This window comes from Phacochoerus africanus, chromosome 1 (assembly GCF_016906955.1).
Source record: "Phacochoerus africanus isolate WHEZ1 chromosome 1, ROS_Pafr_v1, whole genome shotgun sequence".
NCBI classification, from domain to species: Eukaryota; Metazoa; Chordata; class Mammalia; order Artiodactyla; family Suidae; genus Phacochoerus; species Phacochoerus africanus.
In genome coordinates this window covers 132,737,698-132,762,068 of record NC_062544.1, presented here as the reverse complement: position 1 = coordinate 132,762,068, position 24,371 = coordinate 132,737,698, and the positions used below count along the sequence as shown (strand labels likewise).

At 42.1% G+C, this 24,371-nt stretch overlaps 1 protein-coding gene across 12 annotated transcripts in view; it reads left to right on the top strand.

The window, feature by feature from the left end:
* Nucleotides 1–24,371, top strand: part of FOXP1 (forkhead box P1) — a 620,675-nt gene that overhangs the window by 507,603 nt on the left and 88,701 nt on the right. For 9 of the 12 annotated variants that reach the window (XM_047779137.1, XM_047779155.1, XM_047779131.1 and 6 more), the window contains 3 exons: nucleotides 17,244–17,381; nucleotides 18,387–18,476; nucleotides 23,846–23,999. In XM_047779137.1, the coding sequence (XP_047635093.1) occupies nucleotides 17,244–17,381; nucleotides 18,387–18,476; nucleotides 23,846–23,999 (382 nt within the window). Of the gene's footprint in view, nucleotides 1–6,068; nucleotides 6,213–17,243; nucleotides 17,382–18,386; nucleotides 18,477–23,845; nucleotides 24,000–24,371 lie in introns of those variants that run through there. The other 3 variants (XM_047779124.1, XM_047779113.1, XM_047779169.1) reach the window with 2 other exon arrangements.

Genomic DNA, 24,371 nt, shown 5'->3' with positions numbered 1-24,371 from the left:
GCAGAAATTCACCCCTGACGCCCAGAGCCCTCCTCTGGGTCTTCTTGATAGGTCACCCTGCCCTTACTGGGGAGAGAGGGCCTGGGAGCATGGCCCGCTGTTTGTGGAATTCATGCCAGCTAATCAGTCTCATAGTTAACTGTTGTCTTAGGTAGACAAAGGATCCACGAAAAGCTCTTCTTTTGCCTCCACCCCCCTTTTATGTGGCTCTTATGAATGCCAAAGGAAAGCTTGAGCCGCAAGCCAGCTAAATATGCTGGATCATGAAACCTTAGGGACCATTGAAACGGGAACAGTGGCCCTTTACTGCTAAGAAGGTGTTTTATTGAAAACGTACCGACCTACCTCTCCCCAGAGAGGGAGCAAAAGGGAAGCCAAGATGCCCTGCAAGAATACAGGTTGTCCTCTTAGGCAAGCTAAAATATAGAGCTTGGCACTCCTGTGCTCTGAGCCAGCCTGCAATAGAGTAGACGGATGTGCGTTTTTACATTAAAAGTGCCATATTTCACCTAGGCACCCCCTCCCTCCTTTTTTTTTTTTTTTCTTAAGTGTCTTAATTTATATTTTCAGTTAATAGTCCTTTCTCTCTCCAGCCTTTAAAACTTGTCTTTGGAATAAGTTAAAGTAGTCACATCGTCTTAGTCCTGGCAGGCTTACCAGCAGAGGGCAGGCGTAAAGAGGGTTTTGACTTGAGGGTGTGGCAGCCTAGGGTCACAGGAGGGTGGTGTGGCCTGGGAGGGAGGCTGGTAAGCATTGTTCCTGGGACAGGATGGGACACGCTCCCGTGCTTCTCCCCAGGCCTGCTGCGCACCATGGGTCTCGGGAAAAGCTGACTTGACTGCAGAAAGGTGGCTAGTGCCTTTAGCTCATTCTCAGCCATTTCTCCATAATTAAGCGTTTTCAAAAATATTCTGATAGAATCTCATAGCCCAAGAGCCATCTTTACACTTCCCCTTCAGTGACCCAGTTCTGGTTATGCCTGAAGTCAATCGAGGCTTTGCATGTGGGCGTATCATCAATGCTGTCACTTCTTGGAGGGGAAATAAGGACTCAGGCTTGATGGTGGTAGTGATTCTTTCTTCCCAGTACCTGAAAGAGCACACTCTTGGGGAAAAGCTCTCCCATCCTCAAACACGTACCTTTATGAGACTTGTGTACACCTCAGTGTAATCTGTTCTAACTTCATGGTGGAAGCTATCCAGTAATACATTTTACATTATGTTAAAACAAGAGATTATGGTTTTATCATACATGAGAGAGTAATTTGTTACCGTCAATCAGATGCACAGTTAGAAATAGATATTACAGGGTTCTCGTCGTGGCTCAGTGGTAACTACCCAACTAGTACCTGGCCTCCCTCAGTAGGTTAAAGATCTGGTGTTGCCATGAGCTGTGGTGTAAGCTGGTGGCTATAGCTCTGATTCGACCCTTAGCCTGAGAACCTCCATGTGCTGAGGATATGGAAAAAAACAAAAACCAACAAAACAACAAAATTGGATGTTGCCATTTTCCTTTTCCAGACGTGATTTTGTTTACCAGCAATGTTTTATAAATGTCTTTCCATTAAGAGGAAGGGAATTTTTTTTTGGAGGGGGCAATAATTGTTCCAATAGCTTATTATGTACCCATCAAATTCATAAGTCACCTGAATGTTGACATGTCACAGTGTGTATATATAAAATTAACTGGGAATAATTGCATTATGAGATACTGCATCAAATTAAGATGCTAGTGACAGTTTGGAGGATGTCATGAAGAGAAATTTAAACTCCTGTGCAGGAGCAAGAACTCACAGCCTTTTCCCTTGGCCAGGTGGGTACAGAAGAAAAACAACGTAATTACCTTCACTGTCCACATAGACATACCAGTGACATAAACAATATCAATATGGAGCTAAGTGCTTTTGCTCCCTGTAGTTGGGTGATGTATTAATTTATATTTTTTAAGTAAAAGCACCACTTAAATCAGGAAGGAACAGGAGTTCCTTAGAGACAAATGCCCAAATCTCAAGAATCGAGCTTGGCTGTTGCAATTTAGTATCTCTTAATTGGCTGCCGGTTGGCGGTCTTTGGAGACATCAGAAATGCTAAAGCAGGGCTCCTTCTGAAAGCGACTCACTTCCCTGGGCAGGTCATCAAGCCTGTTCCTGGAGCAAGGGGGCTAAATTTTGTATTCCCATTGCTTCAGCATTTTCTCTCTAGCAACAAAGCCAGTTGGTTGAATCTTTTTAAGTCCTGTCTTTTCAGAACATGTTCTGGGAGCGCCACTAAATTAATTGGAGAAGGGAAAAGAAATAAGCATGAAAGCAAGGGTTGTTTGGAAGATGGTAGGGAATTAAAATTTGGGCTGCTCATGTCCAGGTTGATTTTTTTTTTTCCAACCCTCTACTTGTTCACCAGTTTTGATTTTTTTTTTTTTAATTTTTAAAGTATTTTAAAATTTTATTTTATTTTTTGGCCTCCGCCATGGCACGTTGAAGTTCCGGGGCCAGAGATCGAACTGGTGCCACAACTGTGGCTGGAGCCACAGCACCAGTGACAGCAGTGATGATGCAAGGCACTTAACCCATGGTGCCACCAGGGAACTCCCATCAGTTTTTACTTTACTCCCACGGGCAGATCAACTTTCTTGCGGCAACACAAATGGCAGAAGTTTCCCATGAGAATGTGGTAGAGATGACTGGCTTTATCTGGGGAGGTCTCTTGCTCTGTGTTGCTAGAAATATGTGAACCAGTGTCCATTTACACGTCCTTTCCCTGGTTATTGCCAAGCAGCTTCTGGAAAAGCTGGGCCTCAGTGGGAACCCAGCACCTTGGCAGACGTCTCCTTCGGCTGCCATACCATCCATCAGCGTATGGGAATAGTGTCCTGACAAGATGCTCCTTCTGACTCTTAGTTTAATTCACCTTATCTACATTCTCAGCTCTGAATGGGCACTAAAACCTTGCACTTTCTTCTGCGTTCAAGGCTCAGCCGAACCACATATAATACATGATTTTAGTCCCAGGTGTGTTATTTGGTGGTTAGAGTTTGGTGTGGGATCATAGTAATCTGTTCTTAAGTACATAGCCAGCTGCACAATGGACTCATTTAGCAACTGACAGGTTTCTTAATATGTGGTGTTTGAACAAGGGTTGTATCTGTTGTGGGTGTTAGGATGTGGGCATCAGAAATATTCTTAAGTATGGTATTTAGCATTTCCTTCACCCTTCCTTAAACATTAGCCCTTTTTCCACCTCGAGTATTCATTTTACATTATTGTGGCCTCTCTTTTTCTGTAACTATTCACTGTCTTGTTTCCCCTTGTGGCCTGTGGTACTAGGTGTGTGTGATTCTTAGAGAGAAAAACAAAAAAATCACACTGCCTTTCTGAACTTCAGTTTCCTTCTCTGGAAAATGGGGGTTGCAATTTCTGTTCAAGTTGTGACAACTAAAAGGGACCCTGTGGCTGAGTAACCCATTCTAAAGCCTGTCCCCCACTCCAGATTCTTCTAAAGCTCCCCCCAACCCTGTGTCCAAATGCTGCTGTTTTTTAAATTTTAAATTTTTAATTTTTTTGGTCTTTCTGACCCAACCTTTCCAAAATGACCTGGCACTCACAGAATAGATGGCATTAATTAAATCTTCTAAGTCCCTACAACTTTTAACATTTCACATTGTATTCCAGACCTGAAAAGTTCCAGTTCTCACTGGATCCCAGACATAAGGCAGGTAGACAGGACCACATGCAAAGTGATCTTGAGAGCCCAGAAATCATCAAAATGGCCTGGACATATAAAGCTTATCCAGGTTTATCTCTGATGGTACGTTTCCTTGCCTAGAAGTGGTCTCTGAGTCACCATGTCATGTTTGGAGAGAGGGCGGGAAGGGCTCCAGGTGGCCTCTGCGTTTGCTGAGCCACTTCCCTCTCCAAACTGTCACCTCCCCCCTTATCCACACCATCAGTCCTCTAAACACCACCTCCCCAAGGGGCCTTCCCAGACCTCCTGCTCCATGGATCTGCCCCTTCCCTCTGGTCTCGTGGGGCTTAATGCCACCACCATGCAATTTAGTACTTGTGTAACCATCGCATTGCATCACTCCCTAATTATTTTGTGTAAGGTTTGTCTCCACAGCTGGGTCACAGGCGTCTGTAATGTTTGTTGTTTGTTTGTTTGTGTATTGTTTGTTTTGATGTTCCTGGAGACTATTAGCTTATAAATGCTGACCTGCACAGGACATAGGCCAACTTGTAAAAGCATGTTCCAGTTTTATGGATGCCTCTTGAAGAACTTGTCTTTTCAAAAGAACGAATTGCTTATTCACAGGGCACCCTGATGTCGTTCACAGACATTAAATCTCTAACGAATTTTAATACCTTTGAAAAAAAATAGCATGTGGATTTTGAAATGAACATTTCTACTTTCTCACTGTGCCTTGGTTGGAGAGAACTTCCTATATTTTTATTTCCTGTCTTTGGGGCCCTGCCAGCCCCTACCCGAAGGAGGCCCTTGTCTCTTTAAGAGTCAGAACTCTACTGATTCATGGTGCACTGGCAGATTTAAGGCCCCTCTCTCTCCCCCCAAAAAAGAACGCCCAGTGGTTCTCTACTAAATATTCATGAGAGGGTGGGGTCACATTTTTGTGACCTGAAAAATCCCATTAATAAATTTGTTATCTGACATAAAAACACTTTAGGGTGGAGCGCGATCTGTGCTGTGCCCATTTACCATCTGATCATAAGTTGACGGTCAACTGGCGCTTTTGTCTCCTTTGCTGCCAGATTACTGGGGCGGGGGGGGGATTGCCTGTTCCGCTGCTGACCTGATTGAAATTCAGGCCTTTGCTTGATTGGAAATATTATCAATATGCTTTCTGGTTTGTAGTAACCTGCATTAACATCTCAAATGGAAAAATACTTTCCAGTAAAACTTCTGAAATGACCGGGTTAGAATCTGTTGCTTTTTTTTTTTTTTTTTTTAATTGAGGTAAACTAGGTAATCACTGATGTCACCACTACTCCTTTTCCTCATATATTTTGAGAAAAAATGTAAAAATGTTAGAGTTTTGTTGTTATTTTTAAGGATGGGCCAAAAAAGTTTTTCTGTAAATTGATGGTAGATTAGAGAGGTGATTTCTAGAACTGCCGAAAATGATGAAATTAACCTGGCACTTAAATCATGCCAGTTGAGCCAACAAAGTTTAGCATATTGGTGACTTTTTTTTCCACACTGTACTCTGTTTTAAATAGCATTAAAGAGCAGTAACTATTTCTGATAGAGGTCATCTTAAAGTCCTCAGTGAGAGTAGCCTGTGTTGTTGCTGTTGTTGTATAAATAAGAAAGGAATTTAGAGAATTATTTCTTAGCGAACGAGTGGCAGATGCTTTCTTCAGCAGCTGTCGTTCTAGAGGGGAAGTAGCTTGGTTCAGCGACGAGGCACGTTGGTGGTTATTTATTTCAACCCCTGTGTCGGGTTAGTTTTCCTCCGCGCACAAGCACACTCTGGCGAAGCCGACTCTTGGAAAGAAAGGGGGCGGGGGGAATCAAAGAGGCTGAGGCTTGGTTAAACCAGGGACGTGAAGCGAAAGTTCTCCCGCAAAGGCCGTTTTCGAGGAAGTTCTCCTGTGCTGTCTTTGAGCCCCGCATCCCCTTCCGATTCTAAACAGTTGCTCCAAGCAGTCAGGGCGTGCGCCGGGCGCGCCGGTTCCCCTGCTTTGCCGCTCGGGTTGTTCTGAAAGGCTGGGACAACTCTTTGTCAGTTTCCAAGAGGAAACAAACACGCCACCCCACCAAAAAGCCCCGACCCGGCAGCCCCGGCCGGAGGGAGAGATGCGCGCCGCGCCCGGCTTCCCAGACGTCAGCCAGAGGCGGGTCAAAGGGTTAACAGCAATTAAGCAGAGTTGCTCCCGAAACAAAAGCAGGGTCTCCGCCGAGCGCGATTTCACCTGCCGCGCGGAGGGGGCCGGGGGCGCGGGCGCGGGGCGCGGGCCGCGGAGCCCATTGTGTGGGGCGCGGCGCGGCGCGGCGCGGGGTGTTTAGAGGCGGGTTGTGATTGGTGGAGCAGGGCGGGGCGGGTGGGCGCGGCGCGGTGCGTCTTGTCAGCCCGCGAGCCGGAGCGCCCCTGCGCGCGTGCAGTCCGCCTGCACGCCGAGGCCGCCGGACCCCACGCCCGGCCCGCGCGGGCGCCCCGAGCCGGCTCCCCGCGCCTGGCGGCTACATGGAGAGTGTCAGGTTGGTCCCCATGATTGATCTTTGCCGTTCTGCTCTCCTTCCCCGGGCTCCGCGGTGCCAGCTTCCTGGGGCCTTGCTGGGGAAGGCAGGAGCGCCCGAGGGTTTCTAAGTTGAGTCTTTCGGAAAAAATAATAATAACAATCGCTGTTTACCAACTTGGGTGGGAGTTGTGCTCTGGAAGTGGAGGCGGGGGAGGGGGTGGAGGTGTGGGAAGAAGCAGCTCCAGGCCTGTGGGTCCTGGAAGAGAGAGATTTTACCCCCCTTTCTCTCTCGCTCTCCCTTTTTTTAAATGTTCATGGGTGGGGTGTAGTTGAGAGTTGGAGGAAGTCCTGCTTGTGTTTTGCTCTCGCGCTCTCGCTCGTTCTCTTTTTCTCGTTCGCGATTCTTTTTCTGCCGGTCTGGCCTTCAGGCAGCCACTTTGGTAAAGCCCTCGCCATCGCTCCATTCGGGGGACGTATCTGGGGTGTGATTTATGTCACTTTTCAGAGCGTGTGAAATATACAAGGAGCCTTCCGTCTCAGCGTAACCCGGGTGGATGTTTCTTTGCTTCTGATAGTTTGTTTCTATATCTGTCTAGGCTATTTTCAGCTTAGCTGTTCAAATTCAAGGAGTTCATACACAGTTAAGGGTGGAGGGAGACGAATAGAGCCCCATACCAAGACGGCCAGACGGGCGGAAGGACACTTAGGCAGGTTGAGGAGCCTTAGCCTCTGTTGCAGTACTTTGCTGGTTAATTAAGTAGTGAGTGGGGTTTGGGTAGGACGCGAAGCCGACTCAGGAATTGCTACGGGGTACTCCCATCCGAACCGGCTCTGAATGTAGCTAACTCAACTGTCAGATCTGCCTGAAAGAGGGTCGGTCGGTGGAAATAGACTTTCTCCCCCCACCACCCCCCTCAAGTGTCGTGATGGGAAGGAGGGGATCTTTAGGAAGTGGGTGGTAAAGTTTTAGAGCAAAGTACATATAGACTCTTCCTCTTTGGGATTAACTCCTTCAAGGCCTGCCGGTTAGGAGTGAAATATCTAATAATTTTATATTCTTGTCCACACAGACCAAATGTTCTAATCAAGCCAATTTAAAAATGCAAATCACCTAATTTCCATAGATTCCAACATTTTGAAAGTGACACATTTGGGGGAAAAATTAAGCCTGATAACAGGAAATGTGAATCATACTATCAATGACTAATCTGCTTAAGAAAAAAAAATAAGTTACATTTATTTTATTAGGAAGTCAGTGTTAAAGAAGCCATTTTTTTTTTTACTTTAAATCGTGTCCCTTTCTTTTTTTTTAAGAAGTGGCCTTTTTTCTTTTCTTTTTTCTTTCTTTTTTTTTTTTTTTTTTTGCTTTTTGTTCATTTGTAATAGATTTTCCAAGAGGAATGTGCAGTCAGAGGTGGTTTATGTGGTAGTGTTCGAGCTAGCATGTCATTGTCAAAACCCTCAAACATGATCACATTAAGATTCTAGTTTAGGGTCTGTTGCTGTTTTTGTTGTTTAAAAGAACACAAAGCTTCCTTGAATATTAAGACATCAGTAAGTAACCCACATGAAGGCAGAAGCACGTAGTCTTAATTGATACCCTTCGCTTACACTGAAAAAGGTCTAGTTCTATTTTACATGATTCTTTATAGCTGCCTGACACATTTCAGTGAAAAGTGTGTAAAAATGAAACCAAAATACAGACTGCCTACCCAGAGACACTGGCTGACTTACTCTAGGATGTGATAGAGCTGAACTGAAAACGGATTGGGCTGACACTTGATAATCAAAGTTGATTTATTGTTCATTAGTACTGCATTAGCCCTTTCAGGCAAGACGGTTATTTGTGTAGTGGCCTGTCAAGAGCGGGACTGCGAGCACCTGTCATTTCTGAGGCATGAGATAAGCAACCAAATATTAAGATGATATAAATAAAAACACCCTGGACTAGGTAAAGGGCCATATGATCATAAATTTTGTCTTAAAAGAAAAAAAAAAAAAAACCCCGTAGGTCCATAATAATATATAAGAAGAAATCTGAGAGCAATAATTTTTTTTTCTTTTTTTCTTTTTTTTACCCTAAGGATGACTTATAGTATGAAAGTAATGGGCTTTACGGTCTCTCATTTGCCACAGGAACTTTCTACCCATATGTGCAGCTCATTTGATAAAAAGTTCGTCAGTTAAGGAAATGAGCAAAATATGTCAATTTTTTTAATCTAAGTAATTCAAGGAAGACAGGCTCCCATTTGTGCTGTGTTTTTAAATAAACATATTTCATTAAATGAAACTCTCCGAAGCATGGGTTGATGATATGAAAATGTGATGCCATCATAGCTAAGCTATGATAATGTGGGATAATAATGTCAAGTGCATTTTCTGCAATGTGTTTCACTCTCGATTTTTTTTTCCTTCCCTCCCTGGAAGGGAATGATCTCATGACATACAATAGAAAACAACGTAAGTGTCAAAAGAAAACAAAATTAGTGAACTTTTGTCTGCAGCCATAGAAACGCGGATTAACTCATATTTTTCCAGAGGATGGAATGGAAACATTCTGCATGAGGATATATACTGTATTGTCTTCTCTGAATTTTCATTTGACAAGGATTTTAGAGGCTGTGATCTTAATTAAATCTCAACTAGCTGAAGTAATGCATCTAAAGGCATGCAGTGTTGCGTAACCTTGCTCGGTTGGTAAACCATAAATCATCAGAAAGCTTATCATAGGAATGGTTGGTTTGAAATTTTTGTTTGTTTGTTTGCAATCAAATGTACCTTAAAAACAAAACCCTCACCATCACTGCCTTGCATTTGCATGTTGTCAGGAGCTGTCACTTGCAAGATAAACTCTCTCATGGCACTGACTAGTTCTGCAACTTTTCAGCCAGCCTCCATACAGTTGCAGGATACAGTGAAATTAAAATCCAGATTAATTAAAAGCAATGAAATTCCAGATTTATCTTGGCTAATGTGACAGAAGTGCATTTGAGCTACAGTGCTTCTGAGACAGTCAGGAGAGAGTAGTGTGGCCAGCTTCTCAGCTTGAGCTAAAATTTGAATACAGTTTGAATTAGTATAAAAAGGAGATTGAAGAAATTTATTTTATTATGTGGCTTCATTGTAGATGAACATCATGAAAGGGAAACTTAAGAGCAGACTCTTAGTAATTGGGTAAATATAATAGTCCATTAGAATCCACTTCGGGTGGTTCTTTATGATTTATAAGCAACGGGTAATGCAGCAACAGTTGACCAGAGAAAATTCGAGTAAATAAATTCATAAATCGTGTCTACGCGTGTGTTAGGTATTAAAGTGTGTTTGAAATCGATGACAAGGAGTTAAAATCATTAAATAACCATTAACTAGTCTGGGTCTTAACAAATTCTACTAGTGCTTGTAAATACTAGATTATTTACTTTTAGGGCCTTTTAAACAGATGTTTTTTTTACTGCTGCATTTTTTTGTTTCATATGTATGCTGTAGTAGAAGCAGCCACCTACACACAAAAATGGAGAAAGCTATAGTGTAATATATTGATTTTTGTATATCTTTGTACATAATATTTCCTATAAGGCTAGCAGTTATGTTGCTGATAAGCTGTAGATCGATCTTTTGAGGCAGAGAAGTAATGTAGCTTCGGGTATACCTGCATGGCTAGATTTGGGGATAGTCTTAAGTCCCTAAGCTAAATTTGTTTTTGTTTGGTGAAAGGTTTCTGTTCTTGGAAACAGCATGATATTTCTGGACATTGGTTTTAGTCATTTCAAAGTGTGTAGTCTTTTTTTTTTTTCCTTTCTTTTTCCTTTTCATAAATGGCAACCTACATTGTTTTATTTACTTGTGTTTAAAAAGAGAAAACCTCTTGGCTAAACAATCCTCTGCAGATTGTGGGAACTTGACTTGTCTGGAAAGACCTGAACTGGGCCTCTACTCCAGGGTTGTAGGAATAATCTCTGGGTCTTTCTTCCAGGGTGGCAGTTGTTTGAAGAGAAATTAATTTAGAATGAGAGAAATAAATCCTGAATACATGCATGCTGCCTTATTTTCAAATCCAGTTAGAAAGCAACTAATCAATGAAGTTGTAGGCTAAATGTTAGGGTACACTTTTTGTGGCTACTCTGGCATCATGTTTTAATTTTTAAGCTTTATCTTGCCCTTAAATCCGAAACATCATTGTTCAAATAACTGAGAACAAGGTAAATCAACAACATCAAAAAGGTCGGCTTCTGTGATTTCTCAAGGGCTTGTTATTTTGTACTTCCCAATTCTATTTGATGTCTTGACAAAACAAGATGACACAGGGGAGAATACATTAAATTTTGATTTTTTTCATCTAACCTGTTACAGTTGTGGCAGTTTAATTTCTTGTACTTTATCCTGAAGATGGCTTTTTGTACAATTATTCTAATTGTCACACCGCTTCATCAGGATGGGTCTTCCTGGCTTTCTCCTTTGCCTTGATTTGACTAGGCGTTTTTGAACATATATTTTGTCCTTTATCATCTAGGGAGCTTTGGGTTGGGCTTTGTCTTCATTAGACATAAATCAGTGAATGGTGAGATTGTCAAAGAAGCAACTGATGTTTTCTCATTAGAATCTAATTTGCAACCCTCAGCTTAACTGTGATGGATAAGGTAAAGGTATTGGAAATAGGCATGAGAAACTGCATAATTTGAGAAACATAAATTGTAATCCTTAAAAAAGGAGTGGGGGAATGCAACCTAAGTCAGGCCTTCAAAACTTTGGAATGATCTAATTTTGGTCTTCCTAAATGTTAAAATCCAACTCAAGCCCCCCCCCATTTTAGTAAATATTATTTTTAAATATGTATTTGCAGTTAAGCACTGGTTAAAGCCTGAAGAGCTATCCATTTAATTCTTGGTCTTAGGGAAAAAAAAGTTCCATGAGCAAAAGATCAACATTTAATGTTTCTCCATTTAACAGTATCCACTGATCTACAACTGTATCTAGAAGTTATTTTTCCTTGTTCTTCCCTGTCTCCAATAGGATGGATACAGTTGCCCTCGATTTTTGAATAATGAATGCTTCAATGTCAGGGAGCTTCTTTAGCCAAGATCCCCTCCTTTTCTCGTCCAGAGCTAAAGATATGTGGTTAGAATCTGTTCTAAGGTACCTTCCTACCTTAGTCCTCCCCTCCTCTTTGCAGGACTTAAACATGATTTTTGTTGTTGTTGTTGTTGTTGTTAATATAAACCTTCAGAGCAGGTTTGATCCCCCTGCACTAAATTGTTTTCTCTCCCCCCTCCAAGAGAATGAGGTGTGGGGGAGGGAAGAAGGGGCATTTTTCTTAAGATGAATAATAATGATAATAGTAATAATAGTTGCTAGGTTGAAAAGATCAGTGCTTATTGGATGATTATTTTCATGTGTAGCCTCCATTGCTTCCTGTATTTAACAGTCGCTAATGGGAGAAGCGATTTAATTCATGTAAACTTTACATTTTTATGCAAATGAAGCTGATATTTATTAGAGCTAAAACAATTACAGTGGCACTTAGTGGTAACCTTGTAGGCCTGGAGAAATGTGAGAGGAGGGCAGTGAAGGGTCCACTAATGCCCATGCTGTAAACAAATACGAATTTATGCCACTTTTTACAATTTAGAGACAAAGGAAGAGCTCAGAGAGCTTTGCTGGAGATTGCTTATTAGGCTTGATAACCTGAAATAACTCCTGATTGGCAGGCAAGTCTTGGCCATACAATTCTTCCTGAAAGAAAGATAGCCTTTTTTGATAGAATGTAATAAACAAAGTGATAAAAAATGAAATGCTAATTGCATTTTAAAGAGGTCTTTTTTTTCCCTAAAATTTTAATAGGTGGTTGTATTGTTACTGAGAGAACAGTTATGCTAATGACTGACTACTTAGATGATTTTGCATTAATATAATAACCATTACCTGCCTTAATGCTTTGTACAGTATTGTGGCAAAATAGCAAAGTGTAAAAGAGTTATACAAAAAGCAGAATTCTATAATGAAACAGAATTATACTTTCCACATGAATAGCATGCTTTTTTTTATTTTTTGAAGACTGAAATATTATGTCAGAAATGTATTTTTTTTCTCTATGATACAGCTACCTCACATGGTATCTATGGTTTTGGGGGGGGTTGTGTGTGTGTGTGTTTTCCTTCTTCTTTCTAAATACCATGGGGAATAGATAGAAGCTTCCTAACTTTTTCGTTTGCCAATATATCAATTGTATCCATTGGGTTATTAATTAGGGAAACTGTTGTCTTATAGTTTGCTGTTTATTTTCTTTTATACATGCTGACCTTTCTATATGATCATATCAAATTTGACAGTTTTGGTTTATGTGAGGGGGGTTTGGTGGGGTCATTTTCCTTGGTTTGATTTGGATGCTTTGGAGCATTCTGATTTAACTCATTTTGCTCTTATTTGACAAACCAAAGAACACTGCCTGACCTAGTCAGCTATCATCCAAACTCAGCCTGAGCTCTAGGAGCAACTTACGTCTCTTAGGACATACATGAGGTGAATAACCAGAGGTTAAAAATAGTTTCTGAATTTTTATTCCAGATAAATGAAAATAAAACCATATTTAAAATTTTGTTATCTCTTCATTTGTATTATTTGTACATAGGGCAATTATGAGAAGATGCCAGTGTACAAAATCCTTGTGTATTTATACAGCCAGTATTTACTTGTAGGTAATGTGAGTGTAAACTAAAGAGAAAGAAAAAAAAATGATAACGTGTTATTTCCAGTATTTATATTGTGTCATCTCCCCTCCCACCCAATTCCTCCAATTGTCTCCTAGATTAGAAATAAGTATTGTTTCTATGGGTGTTTTTATTTGTTTGTTTGCTTTTTAGATTTTTTTCTCCCTTCCTCTCTCTTGCCTCTCCCTGTGGAGGATGGAGGAGAAAAATAAGGCATGTATTTTAATAGGCTTCTGGCGTTCAGATGACAGCAAGTCATTTGGAAGTAAAAGAGAACTGTACGAGGCAGCAGCGTTTACACAGCGGTGCATGGGCTTCTAACAGCACTTGTTGGTGCTAAGGACATTTCCCCAGTCGCTGGTTTGGAGGTAGCAGCAGGTCTGCACTAGCAGCGTCCCCATAGCCCAAGCACAGCTGAATGACTGCCATTCGTGCACAGGTTTATGTGCACCTGGGGTGAGCCACACCCAGTGGGTGTCAGTCTGCAGTGTAGCTTGGGATTTTTTTTTTTTTTAATTCATGATTTCCTCTTGAAACTCAGCGAAAGAGTGTTAACTGTGTGTGTGTGTTTAAATTCAGTTTTGTATGCTAGCATTCTTTAAATGTCTGCCAGAAGTTTAATTTGAATTTCTGATCCCTGAAGGCAGCTAGACAGAATCATTCTAGTTCTTCATAAATTGCCTTCTATGATTCATTGTTAACTCATAAAACATACTCATTTCTATATACTCAAACAGTTACGGTAGTTACAGTATTGGGGATATAATTTTTTTTGGCATTATATTTAAATTGTCATTTGAGAAAGAAATCGGGATTTGTGCTTGAACTCCCAGTCAAGGCATGAGCTCTGTAGCATAGAAAACCTCAGAAATTAGTGTTTTTATCTCAAGGAGGGTAAGGGAGATGGCATAGATTGGGGTGGGGGGTTAGTTTTAACTGAATACTCTGAATGAGGGGCTCATAAATACTAGAGCGCTGTAGTTAAAAACTCACATGACTGTTTTAAATACTATTGATTTAAACCACTGGCTAGATTTTATGAATCAAAGTGTAATTTCTAGGCTTTGGCCATATTTCTCAATGCTGAAGCACTCTCTCTTGTGTGCCTTTAGCTGCTTTCCAGACATTCAACACAGGATTAAATGATAGTAGTTACAGTGATCAATAGGTTAAGACCAGTACAATCACTCTTGCCGCTAATGACCTCAGTAGTAATGGGCAATAAAGTGTGGGCTATAATAGCCTCTCGCTGGTACTGCATGCCCTTTGATTCCTGGTATTAGTAGGGACGAGCTACATGAAAAAGTTGGACGTTGAGAGCTAAAGCAGTGGCTATGCTGGCTATAATTCTTAACTATTTAAAGCCTCACACTACGGTCAGATTTTTTCCCCCCCTTTCTACTCCATGATGGTTTCTGGTTCATTTGGATATGTTGGTTAAAGCTCACCCTAACTGATTTTCATGACGTGTTGGGAAGAACAACTTGGGGAAATCTCAGTTTTATGACATTTATAAATGAAGCACGAGCCCACTTTGGAAGCTCCGAGCTAACTGGTGTGAAAATGTGGTCTCAGATAGTAGGTAAAAGCAAAGTTAAGGCCGTCAGAATCTAATAGCCCACTTCTGATTATTCAGAAACCGGTCACAGGCTGGAGGATTACTCAGCTTCTTGTGCCTTTCCCTCCTTGGGCTGTGCCTGCTGCTTTCATCGTTCGATTACTCATCAGCACCTCCATCAAGATGTCCAAAGGGAAAAAGAAAGGGAGACTCAAGATCATTTTACTGTTCTGTAACATGACTATAAAAATGGGATAAATAACTTAGGGAAAAGGAGATTTGAAACTCGTGACTGTGTATAAGGGTTTAAAATTCTCTGTGTATGTTAAATCCTTTTTTGAACTTTTAAAACCTATTTTATTGAAGCATAGTTTACATATGCTAAGACTGCACTCATTTTAAGTATCCAGTTGGAAGAATTTGGGCGGCTGTAGCCATCTCTATGACTGCCACCCCAACAAAGGTAGATGGCATTTTCATCACCCCAGAAAGTGTTCTGGTGCCCCTTTCCAGCCTAGGCTTTCCATAGTTCTTTTGCAGATTATGACTGAGAGATTGTTTCTCTGATGGTTTCTGTTATAACACTGTTAATTTCACATTCATCACCAGCTTAGATCTTACACCACCCTGTTCCTGTCTGTTTTCCTGTTCATCACCATCAGAAATTTGGCTCAAGAATATTTATATTGTACATCATCCAAGAAACGCAGAGGAAAAAAGAAAGCTTAAACATGGTTCTTTTGTTTGCTTAATCAAACCTCCCCGTATGATGATGCAACTCTCAAGGAAAAGTAAACTTCTATTGTGATATGTTGGCCTTTGCAGCTCATAAGATAGTGATTGGCACCCAGTACATATTGAAAAAAAAAATTTTTTTTAAGTTTCTTCTGTCGGAAGACAGAGTTGACTAATTGGAATTAATTTATAGACAGCTAGATGTTTTGCTAATGTCTTCTTGGTGTTTGTCCTAGATTAAATGCAAGTTCACTGTTCTAATCATTGGTGCTATTCCGTGCTGCGAAGTCTCTTTTTAAAAGGATCATTTATCCATTCATATACATCTGTCCCTTTTTGCATATAAAAATATTCAGACATGCCCATCTGTTTTAAATTACAGTGTATCTACATCCACACTTAAAAGGCCACTGCAATAGAAAGAATTTGTTGATGACCTTCCAGAGTTGGGTTAATGAAAATTTTCAAACGTCCAAGCTAGTATTTTCCAAACAATGCAAAACTTGCACATGAACACCCCCCCCACCCCCAAACATGCCCACAACAACAGTGGAAGATGTTCACTGTACATGCATCTGACCTTCAGGAACCATTTTTAGTTCATCAAAATTAGTGATGCTGAGAAATCGGGACATCAGTGCATAATGACTGTGAAATTAGGAATGAGAGCTCGCTATGCAAATGACAGGACAAATCATGTGAAAAAGTCAAGATAAACTGCATATTAAGACATTATGTTACATAAAATTAATACTGCATTTCTCCCTTTTGCTTACTGCTCCCCTGAAAGATTTTTTTAATTCTTTTATCTTCTGATCAGCTATTGTCTGCCGGATTTTTTTTTTTTTTAAGTGGCACACAGGCAAAGTGCAAAACATGTTATTACCTTTTATTGTAATACATGAGATGACAGCAGATCCTTTTTAACAAAGTATATCCTTTACTGCTTCTAGCTTCTTGCTGTCACATGTTTGATTAGAAACCAGGGAAAAGTAAGATGCTTCAATATTACTGTTAGAAGACATACAGGTTTTGTCTTTTCTTTCATTGTGTTTTTTTCCCCTTTTCTTATCTTTTTATTTGGGGGGGGCAATTTTTCATGAAATAGTCTTCTTGTATTACGGGGACTGACAAAATGGTTCTCATGTAGTCTGCAAATTAAACACAAGTGCAGTGATTATTTTGAATAGCTAAATTACATTCTAGAAAGCTTGCAGAATTCATAGCATTGTCATTAGGTATCCGCTTGAATACAATTTGTGTAACCTTGGCCAAGACAGCCTGTCATTTTAATGTCAGTGTTTTATCTGAACAAGACATCATCCTTTCAGATACAGTGTGCAGGTTCCTTGCAAAGATGCCCGTGCAGAAACGTGTTAACAGTTGCAAATATGAAATGCTATCAAGTTCATCACTGTAGCTGTTTGTCACTGAAATGTCATGGAGAGCGGCTTTTAATGGTATCGCACATAATATGAAAGAATTGAGACATCTGTATGCTGGGTGAATAAGGAAGGGTAAAAGGCATCATAGGACGGGTCTGTGTTGAAGTTCGGAAGGTGCATCCAAGGTTCAGTTGTCCACAAGCCGCAGCATTCATTGACGGTGCTTAAAATCACTGTCCACAGAGGAAATGGATCGTGTGAGCTCCAGCCTTGAAAATACTGCTTTCTGTCTGCCTTCTTCCCTAAAACAGTGTTCAAGTTTGCATTAACTTCTTACATCTCACTCAAAGACTCATTAAGAAACAGAGGTCGTGCTAACCTCACTCCAGGTAGTGTTTACACCTCTTTTGCCTCCAAAACTATCGGGAACCCTTGCCAGTGGCGGCAAGGTTGTCTTTAATTGTTCTTTATCTCAAATAAACTGCTTAGTAGATGAAATAGCATTGGTTGCGGCAACCCCTCTGGATAGATGTGGTCTGCATGGGAAATCGGTCACTTCTTGAAGCAGTTGATCAGACCTGATGACAGTCTGTCTCTGAACCTGGAAGGCCGCGCGCTGGGGGCTTGCAATTTCCTGGCTTCCTATTTATCCTCCGTTAACATTCTAGGTTCCCGTGTCAGTGGCTATGATGACACCTCAAGTTATCACTCCCCAGCAAATGCAGCAGATCCTCCAGCAACAAGTGCTGAGCCCTCAGCAGCTCCAGGTTCTCCTCCAGCAGCAGCAGGCCCTCATGCTTCAACAGGTAATGTTCCTTTCTCCTCCCACCGCACCCCCTGCTCCCTAGCCCTCCATTCAGAAGTCCTCACACATAAACAGCTCCTTTGCCCATCGAAGTGAAAGGGAGCATGGTGGGTGGGGCCGCACGCACCTGGTTCCCTGGACCATCAGTTGCATCTGCATCACTGAAAGAGCAGTGAGGGTGTGGCCTCAAGAGTACCCAGTGGTCTGAGATTAGGGCTGTAATTGGACTTGGTAGAAATAAAATCTTTTGGGCTTAGGGGGCTTTGTACTCTTTTATTTGGTAAGCCCAGAGGCTTCTAAATGGTGCGAATCAAAGCAAAACAGGGAGCACGTTGGGAGCAGGTTAAATGGGACAGCTCTTGAAGTCCCCATTCTTCCTGGAAGCTGACAGAGGAGTTTTTCTTTTAAAGTTTTGAGAAACACTGGGGAGTCGATGTACTCTAAAGGCTAGAGTCGATTTTACCTCGGTCACCTGTGCCGATGCCGAAATGAACCTCCAGCTGCCATCAGGACCTCAGAGTCTGATTTCAGGGACCCCTGAAGCAAGTAGAGGAGGTTCAGGACCACAGGGATGGGAGGTGGTGGGGACAGGAAGCAGAGGGAGCTTAGCCACACAGTTGACATCCACACCAAACGCCCTCCAGCACCACCCAGCCCTCTGACTGAAGAAGCACGCATACAATTTGCAGTCGAGATTCACCAGACTCCCTCAGCAAGGCCGCTTTGGCTTTGTTGTACAATCAAAGGTCATCCCTTGCCTTCTTTTAATTAGTTTATGTAGAAAATGGTATGTTTTTCATCAGTTCATTTTGGAGATTACTTTTCAAACAATAATGCCAAGAATAGTCCGTGTGCACTGAAATTTATTGTCGAGATTCAAACGAAAGGTCAGGCCATTACAGATAAAAGGATGCTATTTTTCAAATCCTAGTTTGTGTATGGCACCGAAAGGGACAGTGGCTTGGCGCTACCCTCTGTTACTTACGGTCCTCTCTTTCCTTTGTAGCAGCAGCTTCAAGAGTTTTATAAAAAACAACAGGAACAGTTGCAGCTTCAACTTTTACAACAACAACATGCTGGAAAACAGCCTAAAGAGGTACCGACAATACATATTTTACTTTCAAACCGCAGATCCCAGAGGACTATCTAGTGGCTATTAAACTGTCATTCATCTTTTAAATGATTGCACAACTGAGCTGACTCTATCGGTTCTCAGCTATCAGCCCGAGAGTTATTGTCCTGTTTGCTTTCAGATTTTTCTGGGGTTCCATTTGCCGACTGCCACATATTTTATAGCACCACCGCAGGTGTACCTTGTGTGAGCACCGGAATCCTGGGCAGAACCTTCAAGGGCCACTTTTGCGCACTGGTACCACGGAGGGCCAGGGTCCACCTGGGGGAGGTGAGGGGCTCTCAGTACAATTTCACGTGGGCACCCACCACCCTTGATTTCCGCCCCCCCCCCCCCCCCCCAGCTCGGAGAGCTTGGGGGTGTGGTCGTGGCCTTTTCCTTTGAAAGAATAATCCCTGATCCAAAAAGTTAGAGCAAGATTCAGAGTGCTCCTGGCTCTCTTTAACTTCTTCCCACAAGCTGCACAGATCACAGTGGCTCAAAGCAGGCTTGGATTATTTGTGTTTTCCCGAGAAGAAGCAGTGCCTGGCAAGAGCGCCTAAGTACCCTATGTCTTGCAGGTGCACATAGTGACAGCAGATGCCCCCCACCCAGTTAGGGTGACAGTGTTTGCTCCATGAATGGGAAGTCTCCCCAGGGAGGGTTCCTGCTTCAGCTTCTTCTCTTCCTTGTGGCTGCAACTCAGTCTGAGTGTCTCTCTGCCTGCACGTGTTATCGTGACATCTTCCTACCCATTCCACAGTTATCCGATGTAACTTATCTCCTTGGGTTTCCACGAGGGACTAGAAATTCTTTCCATTTGAGTGTTCTCCCTGGAATGACAATTTATAGTTTGATAAACAGCGCCCAAGCCCGCTTAACAGTTTCTTGCTGGCCCAAAGCAGGCAGCCACTTGCTATAGCTTAGGGGAAGTCTAACCAGGTGATTGACTGTCAACCCCTGCCCCTCGCAGGAGCGAGGATGCCGGGAAGCCCTCCTTTCACACACTGGGAATGTCCCAGATGTGCCCACTTTGCGGGCTCCTCCCTCTGCACAAATTGGGTACATTTCCCAAGTTTTACCCTAGAGTCCTGTTGAGCTGCCTGGAGAGAAACCCCTGCCAAGTAGGGGCATTTTTGGGGTGAAGGGAAGGAGGTGTTGTCTTGAAAATGCTGACACAACCTTAAGTACGGTGGCGGGCTACCGGGTGCTGCTATAATAAAAAAGGGAACAGATTAAAAAGTGTCTAAAATGTAAATCTAAAGGACTAACAGTAATTAAAATGGAAATGGCACAGGGAGGGAAGGCATGTAATTGTGAGATATCACTGTGCAGAAGGCTCTCAGCTTTGTTTTGCTGGCTGTTTTTCTAATTCAGTAGGGCTTACTCATCAGTGGCAGTTCAATGCGCGTTAATGACTCTGGGATTGCAGGCATCACTCTGGACAAAGAAATGATTATTGTGCGGTCAAAAGAAGTTCAAAGACAAGAAGGGAATTTCAGTTTTTTCCTTAGAGATCCACATTCAAGAGCATATAAATTAAGCCAAATGTTAAAAACCACAGTCTGAAAGCTGACTTCAAAGTCACAACTCTCTAATTAATGAACTGCGAGCTTCAGTTTGGACAAGTTGTGGTTTGATGCGCCCATAAATCAACATGACAGGCCTGTTTCACAGTCTCAGACAGTGCTTGTCACTGAGTCACATCAGATGTAAACACAGCAGAAAAAAGAAGGGATATGAAGGAGGTGCAATTGATCAACAGAATTGGTAAAAACCCACTTTTGAAGCACATTATGCATGATCACAGGAAATGGTTACAGCCTCAAGAGGTTTCCCCTTCTGCTGTTGCTTTTTTGAATCAGATTTCTAACAGCCTTCAAAAGGGAGAATAAGAATTATGGAGTTTCTCCCCTGTGGCTCGCAGGCAATAACCCCCTGTTGTTATTTTGTGCTTCTTTCTTTTCAAAGGCATCAAAATTTAGTTTTTTAAAGATCTTTAACTCTATATTTGAAGACAAACAAAAAAGGGCCGCACTGTCATTCTTATCAGTTACCAGGGATTGTGTTTTTCCTTTCTGTTGCCACTTCTTATTAACCTCTTATTTGGTCTGTTAGACATAGTTTGGAATGCACGTCTGCATGCTGGGAGAACATGAAAGTTCAGATGAGCTCAGAGGGCAGATAAAGAAATGTGAAGGCGAAAGTTACCCAGCAGAAGGAAGGATAAAAGTTAACTCTCCCAAATTGCTGCTGTCAGAAAGGGGGCGTCTCAGGCTCAAGGATGATGGTGGTGCCAGAATTTGGGAAGGGAGCCTGAGGGAGAAAAGGGAAATACTCTTTGTCTGAACTAGGGGAAGGTGGTTATGTTGTAATAGCATTTAGCCTTTAGTGTCTCTGGGACCCTGGGTTTGTGATGATCAGGCTTTGCCAAGTGTTTTGAAGGCAAAGGTGATGTTGCCTTCACATCCTGAGGGGTGGTCTCCTTGGACCCCACTGCTGTGTTTGAGGTGCCCCTGGATGTGGCCGAGATCTCTTGAACAATGGTTAGAGGAGAGCCTTATTTTCCCAAGGTGGGGAGGAAGGCGCCTGGCATTACCATGCAGGTGGGGGCCTTTTGTGCTTCAGTGAAATGGATTCACATGGTAGCACTTACATGCTGTGGACCAGTGGTTATGGTTTTAACAAGGTTTGAACCTGGATGTTGACAGATGGAACAGGTATATTAATTTACTGAATCCCCAGTCATTAGTGGCTCATAATTTTAAACTGTCAGCCCCTCTCTGCTTCCACCCTTTTTCCCTTTTTTGATCACCTCTGCCGTAAGACGCTTGATCCTGGGCCAGAACAATGTACTTGAGTCTCTCTTTTTCCTTGAAGTTGCCTTGAGATGTTTCCTTGAGAAAGTTAGTATCCCTACGTTGGTGTTTCGACCCAAGACCTTCCTTGGGTGATGGCTGCTCTGTCACCCCCGAGAGCAAGTGTTTAAGTGATGGCTCATTAATATTTGACAGGACGGGTGTGGAAAAAATAGAAGGCAGGCTTGAGTTTAAGTCAGGCCGCACGAAAAATCCCATCCTGTGCCGGTGAGGTAGCCTCGGTTGATTGTTTTAAAAGGGGCCGTTTGTCCTGGGCAGTTATGACAGTTTATGTTAGGCAGTAGGGAGGAGCCAAAGAAAGGAAAACAGACCTTTGACTGCAGCCCTAGGGAGGGGATCCAAAATGTAAGGTTTATCAGGGCATTTTAGCATTTTAACACTGACAACTGACCTGTTCAGGGGACTGCACGGAGACCTTTTTTGTACGCATTCAATTGTGAGAAGTAAACAAACGGGCTCGTATCCTGTGTTTGGTAACTGGGTGGGGAGCACAGTTTGGCAACCAGCGTTGCTTTTAAATTCTTTCTTTGGACAATGGGCCTTGTATACTTTTATATCCTGGCTTTTCAAATGTGGACAGCTCTCAGGAGCTTTTCCTAGGGATGGCCACAGAGACAACAGAACAGCCATAAGTCATTTTATATAAATACAACATTTCTAAACATTTCATTTACAGTAAGACAGGAAACACCCTCCCCAAACTCCAGCACCCACCCCCGCCCCATGATTTTCTACTTCAAGAAGAGCTAACTCCCTGATCTTTTTATTGTATCAATGTTATTTTTTCTTTGCTTCCTTCCCCCCAACCCTTTTCTTCATAAAATGTCGTGAATTAATATCGGTTGAAGAAGTGAAAAAATCATTTTGACATGAATATAACTATCATTGGGTTTTACATTAATGTGATAACTTGGGAAGGGGTGAAAACAATTGGATCATTTTATGCATGCTGTTCTTAAAATGAAAACACTGGCTTTTCATTTAAATTTATTTAAATTTTTGTTGTTAGTGGTATAGAATTTGTTTTTTGGAGTGAAACTCAATTAACTTTCTCAGTGGCATGGTAGTAAGTCTGAAATTGGTTGCTAATATGAGAATGATGGTTTTTACTATAAAATAAACTACATGGAGACCAAAAGGAAACCACCATTTTTCTCCTCCTTTGAACTGTGCATCAGAAGGTCCTGATACATATACCATTTTATGGATGTATCAGATCAAGGTCATGTGTTAGGTTAAGTGAATGCAGTTGTTTGTAAAGTGTAGTTATGAGAAGCTGTGAGAGTGGTGCGGTCCTTTTGGTTGTGAACGTCACTCTGATATTTTGAATAATACTCAGAATTAGGAAAGCAGATCTTGTTCTTCAAGAACCTTTTCTCTCTCTCTGTCTCTCTCTCTCTGTTTTTCTGGCTCCAGAACTCCCTTCCCAAGAAGGGTTAATTTTCCTTTCATAATTGTTAGCCATAATGTGGCTAAGACCTCCACCTCGATTTGATTCCTAGCAGATTAAGGATATTAGATAATTTCCTTCTATTTATTGTAATACTGCACTGTATTATCTTTCTATCACTCAGATAATTACTGAGGAAATCTACATTAATTTTTTTGGCTGGAGCAAGGCCTGCTAAACACAGGAATGATGTATTGATGTTTTACACAACAAAAGTTTTCCCCTGTCATTGTCCAATCAACAGAAGGATATTTTATCTTCTCCTAAAGCCCCTCTTTTCAAGAACAAAGGGGGTGGGGAAGCAGGACCAGCAAGCAGACCTCAGGATTTCTGAAACTCAAGCCAAGCAAAGGCATCTCCAGCTAAAAGTGTCCTTCATATTAAACACTCACAGTCGAGTGCGATGTTGTTTGCTAAATTATGAATGTGTGTAATTAAAATCTAGTGGCTGTTTCTATGAAAGATTTACAATGTTATTTCATCGTTTGTCATGGCTAATTAACAATATTAGATGAAGTTTTTCTTCTTCAAAGGTCTGATTTTTTCTCATTTATTTATGTCAGAAGTGATAAACAGAGTAGTTAAAAGCTTTTCCATGGGCAGGCAGGACGGAGGCAACTTGTTCTTTGACACCTCCAAGGTTCAGGGTTCAAATCCCTCCAGACCTGGAGTGGTACAGCCTGCCTCCGTGGGTGAATAATTAAAAATGTCCCAAGTCTAGAAGTTCATATCTTGACTATAGAAACTCAGGCCCTTCACACTGGAGGGCAAGCTGACTTGATTGACAAATTATTTTTCCATGGGAGCAGGCAGCAGAAAGTCCCCCCCCCACACACTCCCTCACTTGCCGTCAGGGCTGATGTGTTCTGTCCCTTTTAAGCCAGCCTTGACGCCAAGCCCCCCAGGAAACCCCAGTGACCCTTCTTACTCCTGGACAATGACGATGTGTTTAGAAACGTCCATGCCTTTAACCTTCCTCGGGCAGTGGCCATCTCATTTTTTTTTTTCTTCCTGATTTCTTCCAGCAACAGCAGGTGGCTACCCAGCAGTTGGCTTTTCAGCAGCAGCTTTTACAGATGCAGCAGTTACAGCAGCAGCACCTCCTGTCTTTGCAGCGCCAAGGCCTTCTAACAATTCAGCCGGGGCAGCCTGCCCTTCCCCTCCAACCCCTCGCTCAAGGTAAGCCTTGATTAGACAGAAGGAGCCACCCTCTTGAGACTCTGGGGCAGAGGTGGGGGTGGCTGGGGGTGGGGGAGTGTCTCCTTTAAGCTCATCATTATGGAGATTGTCCATTCAAAACAGGCATGTTTTAAACTTAAAGGAAGAACTGGATAAGGTAATGGCGATGGACCTTTACAGAAGCCGAAGTGCTTGCCGATGCCAAAATGAAGATGTGGGGTGGTCTAGAGGCTTAGCAGGATCAAAATGTTGCATGTTCTTGGAGAAAGAGAAGACTGCGCCACTCTGACTTAGGGAGCATATGAATCAGATCTCGCGTTTTCAGTTTGAAATCGCAAATGCATTTTCTTGAAGGCTTTCCTTAGTCATTTG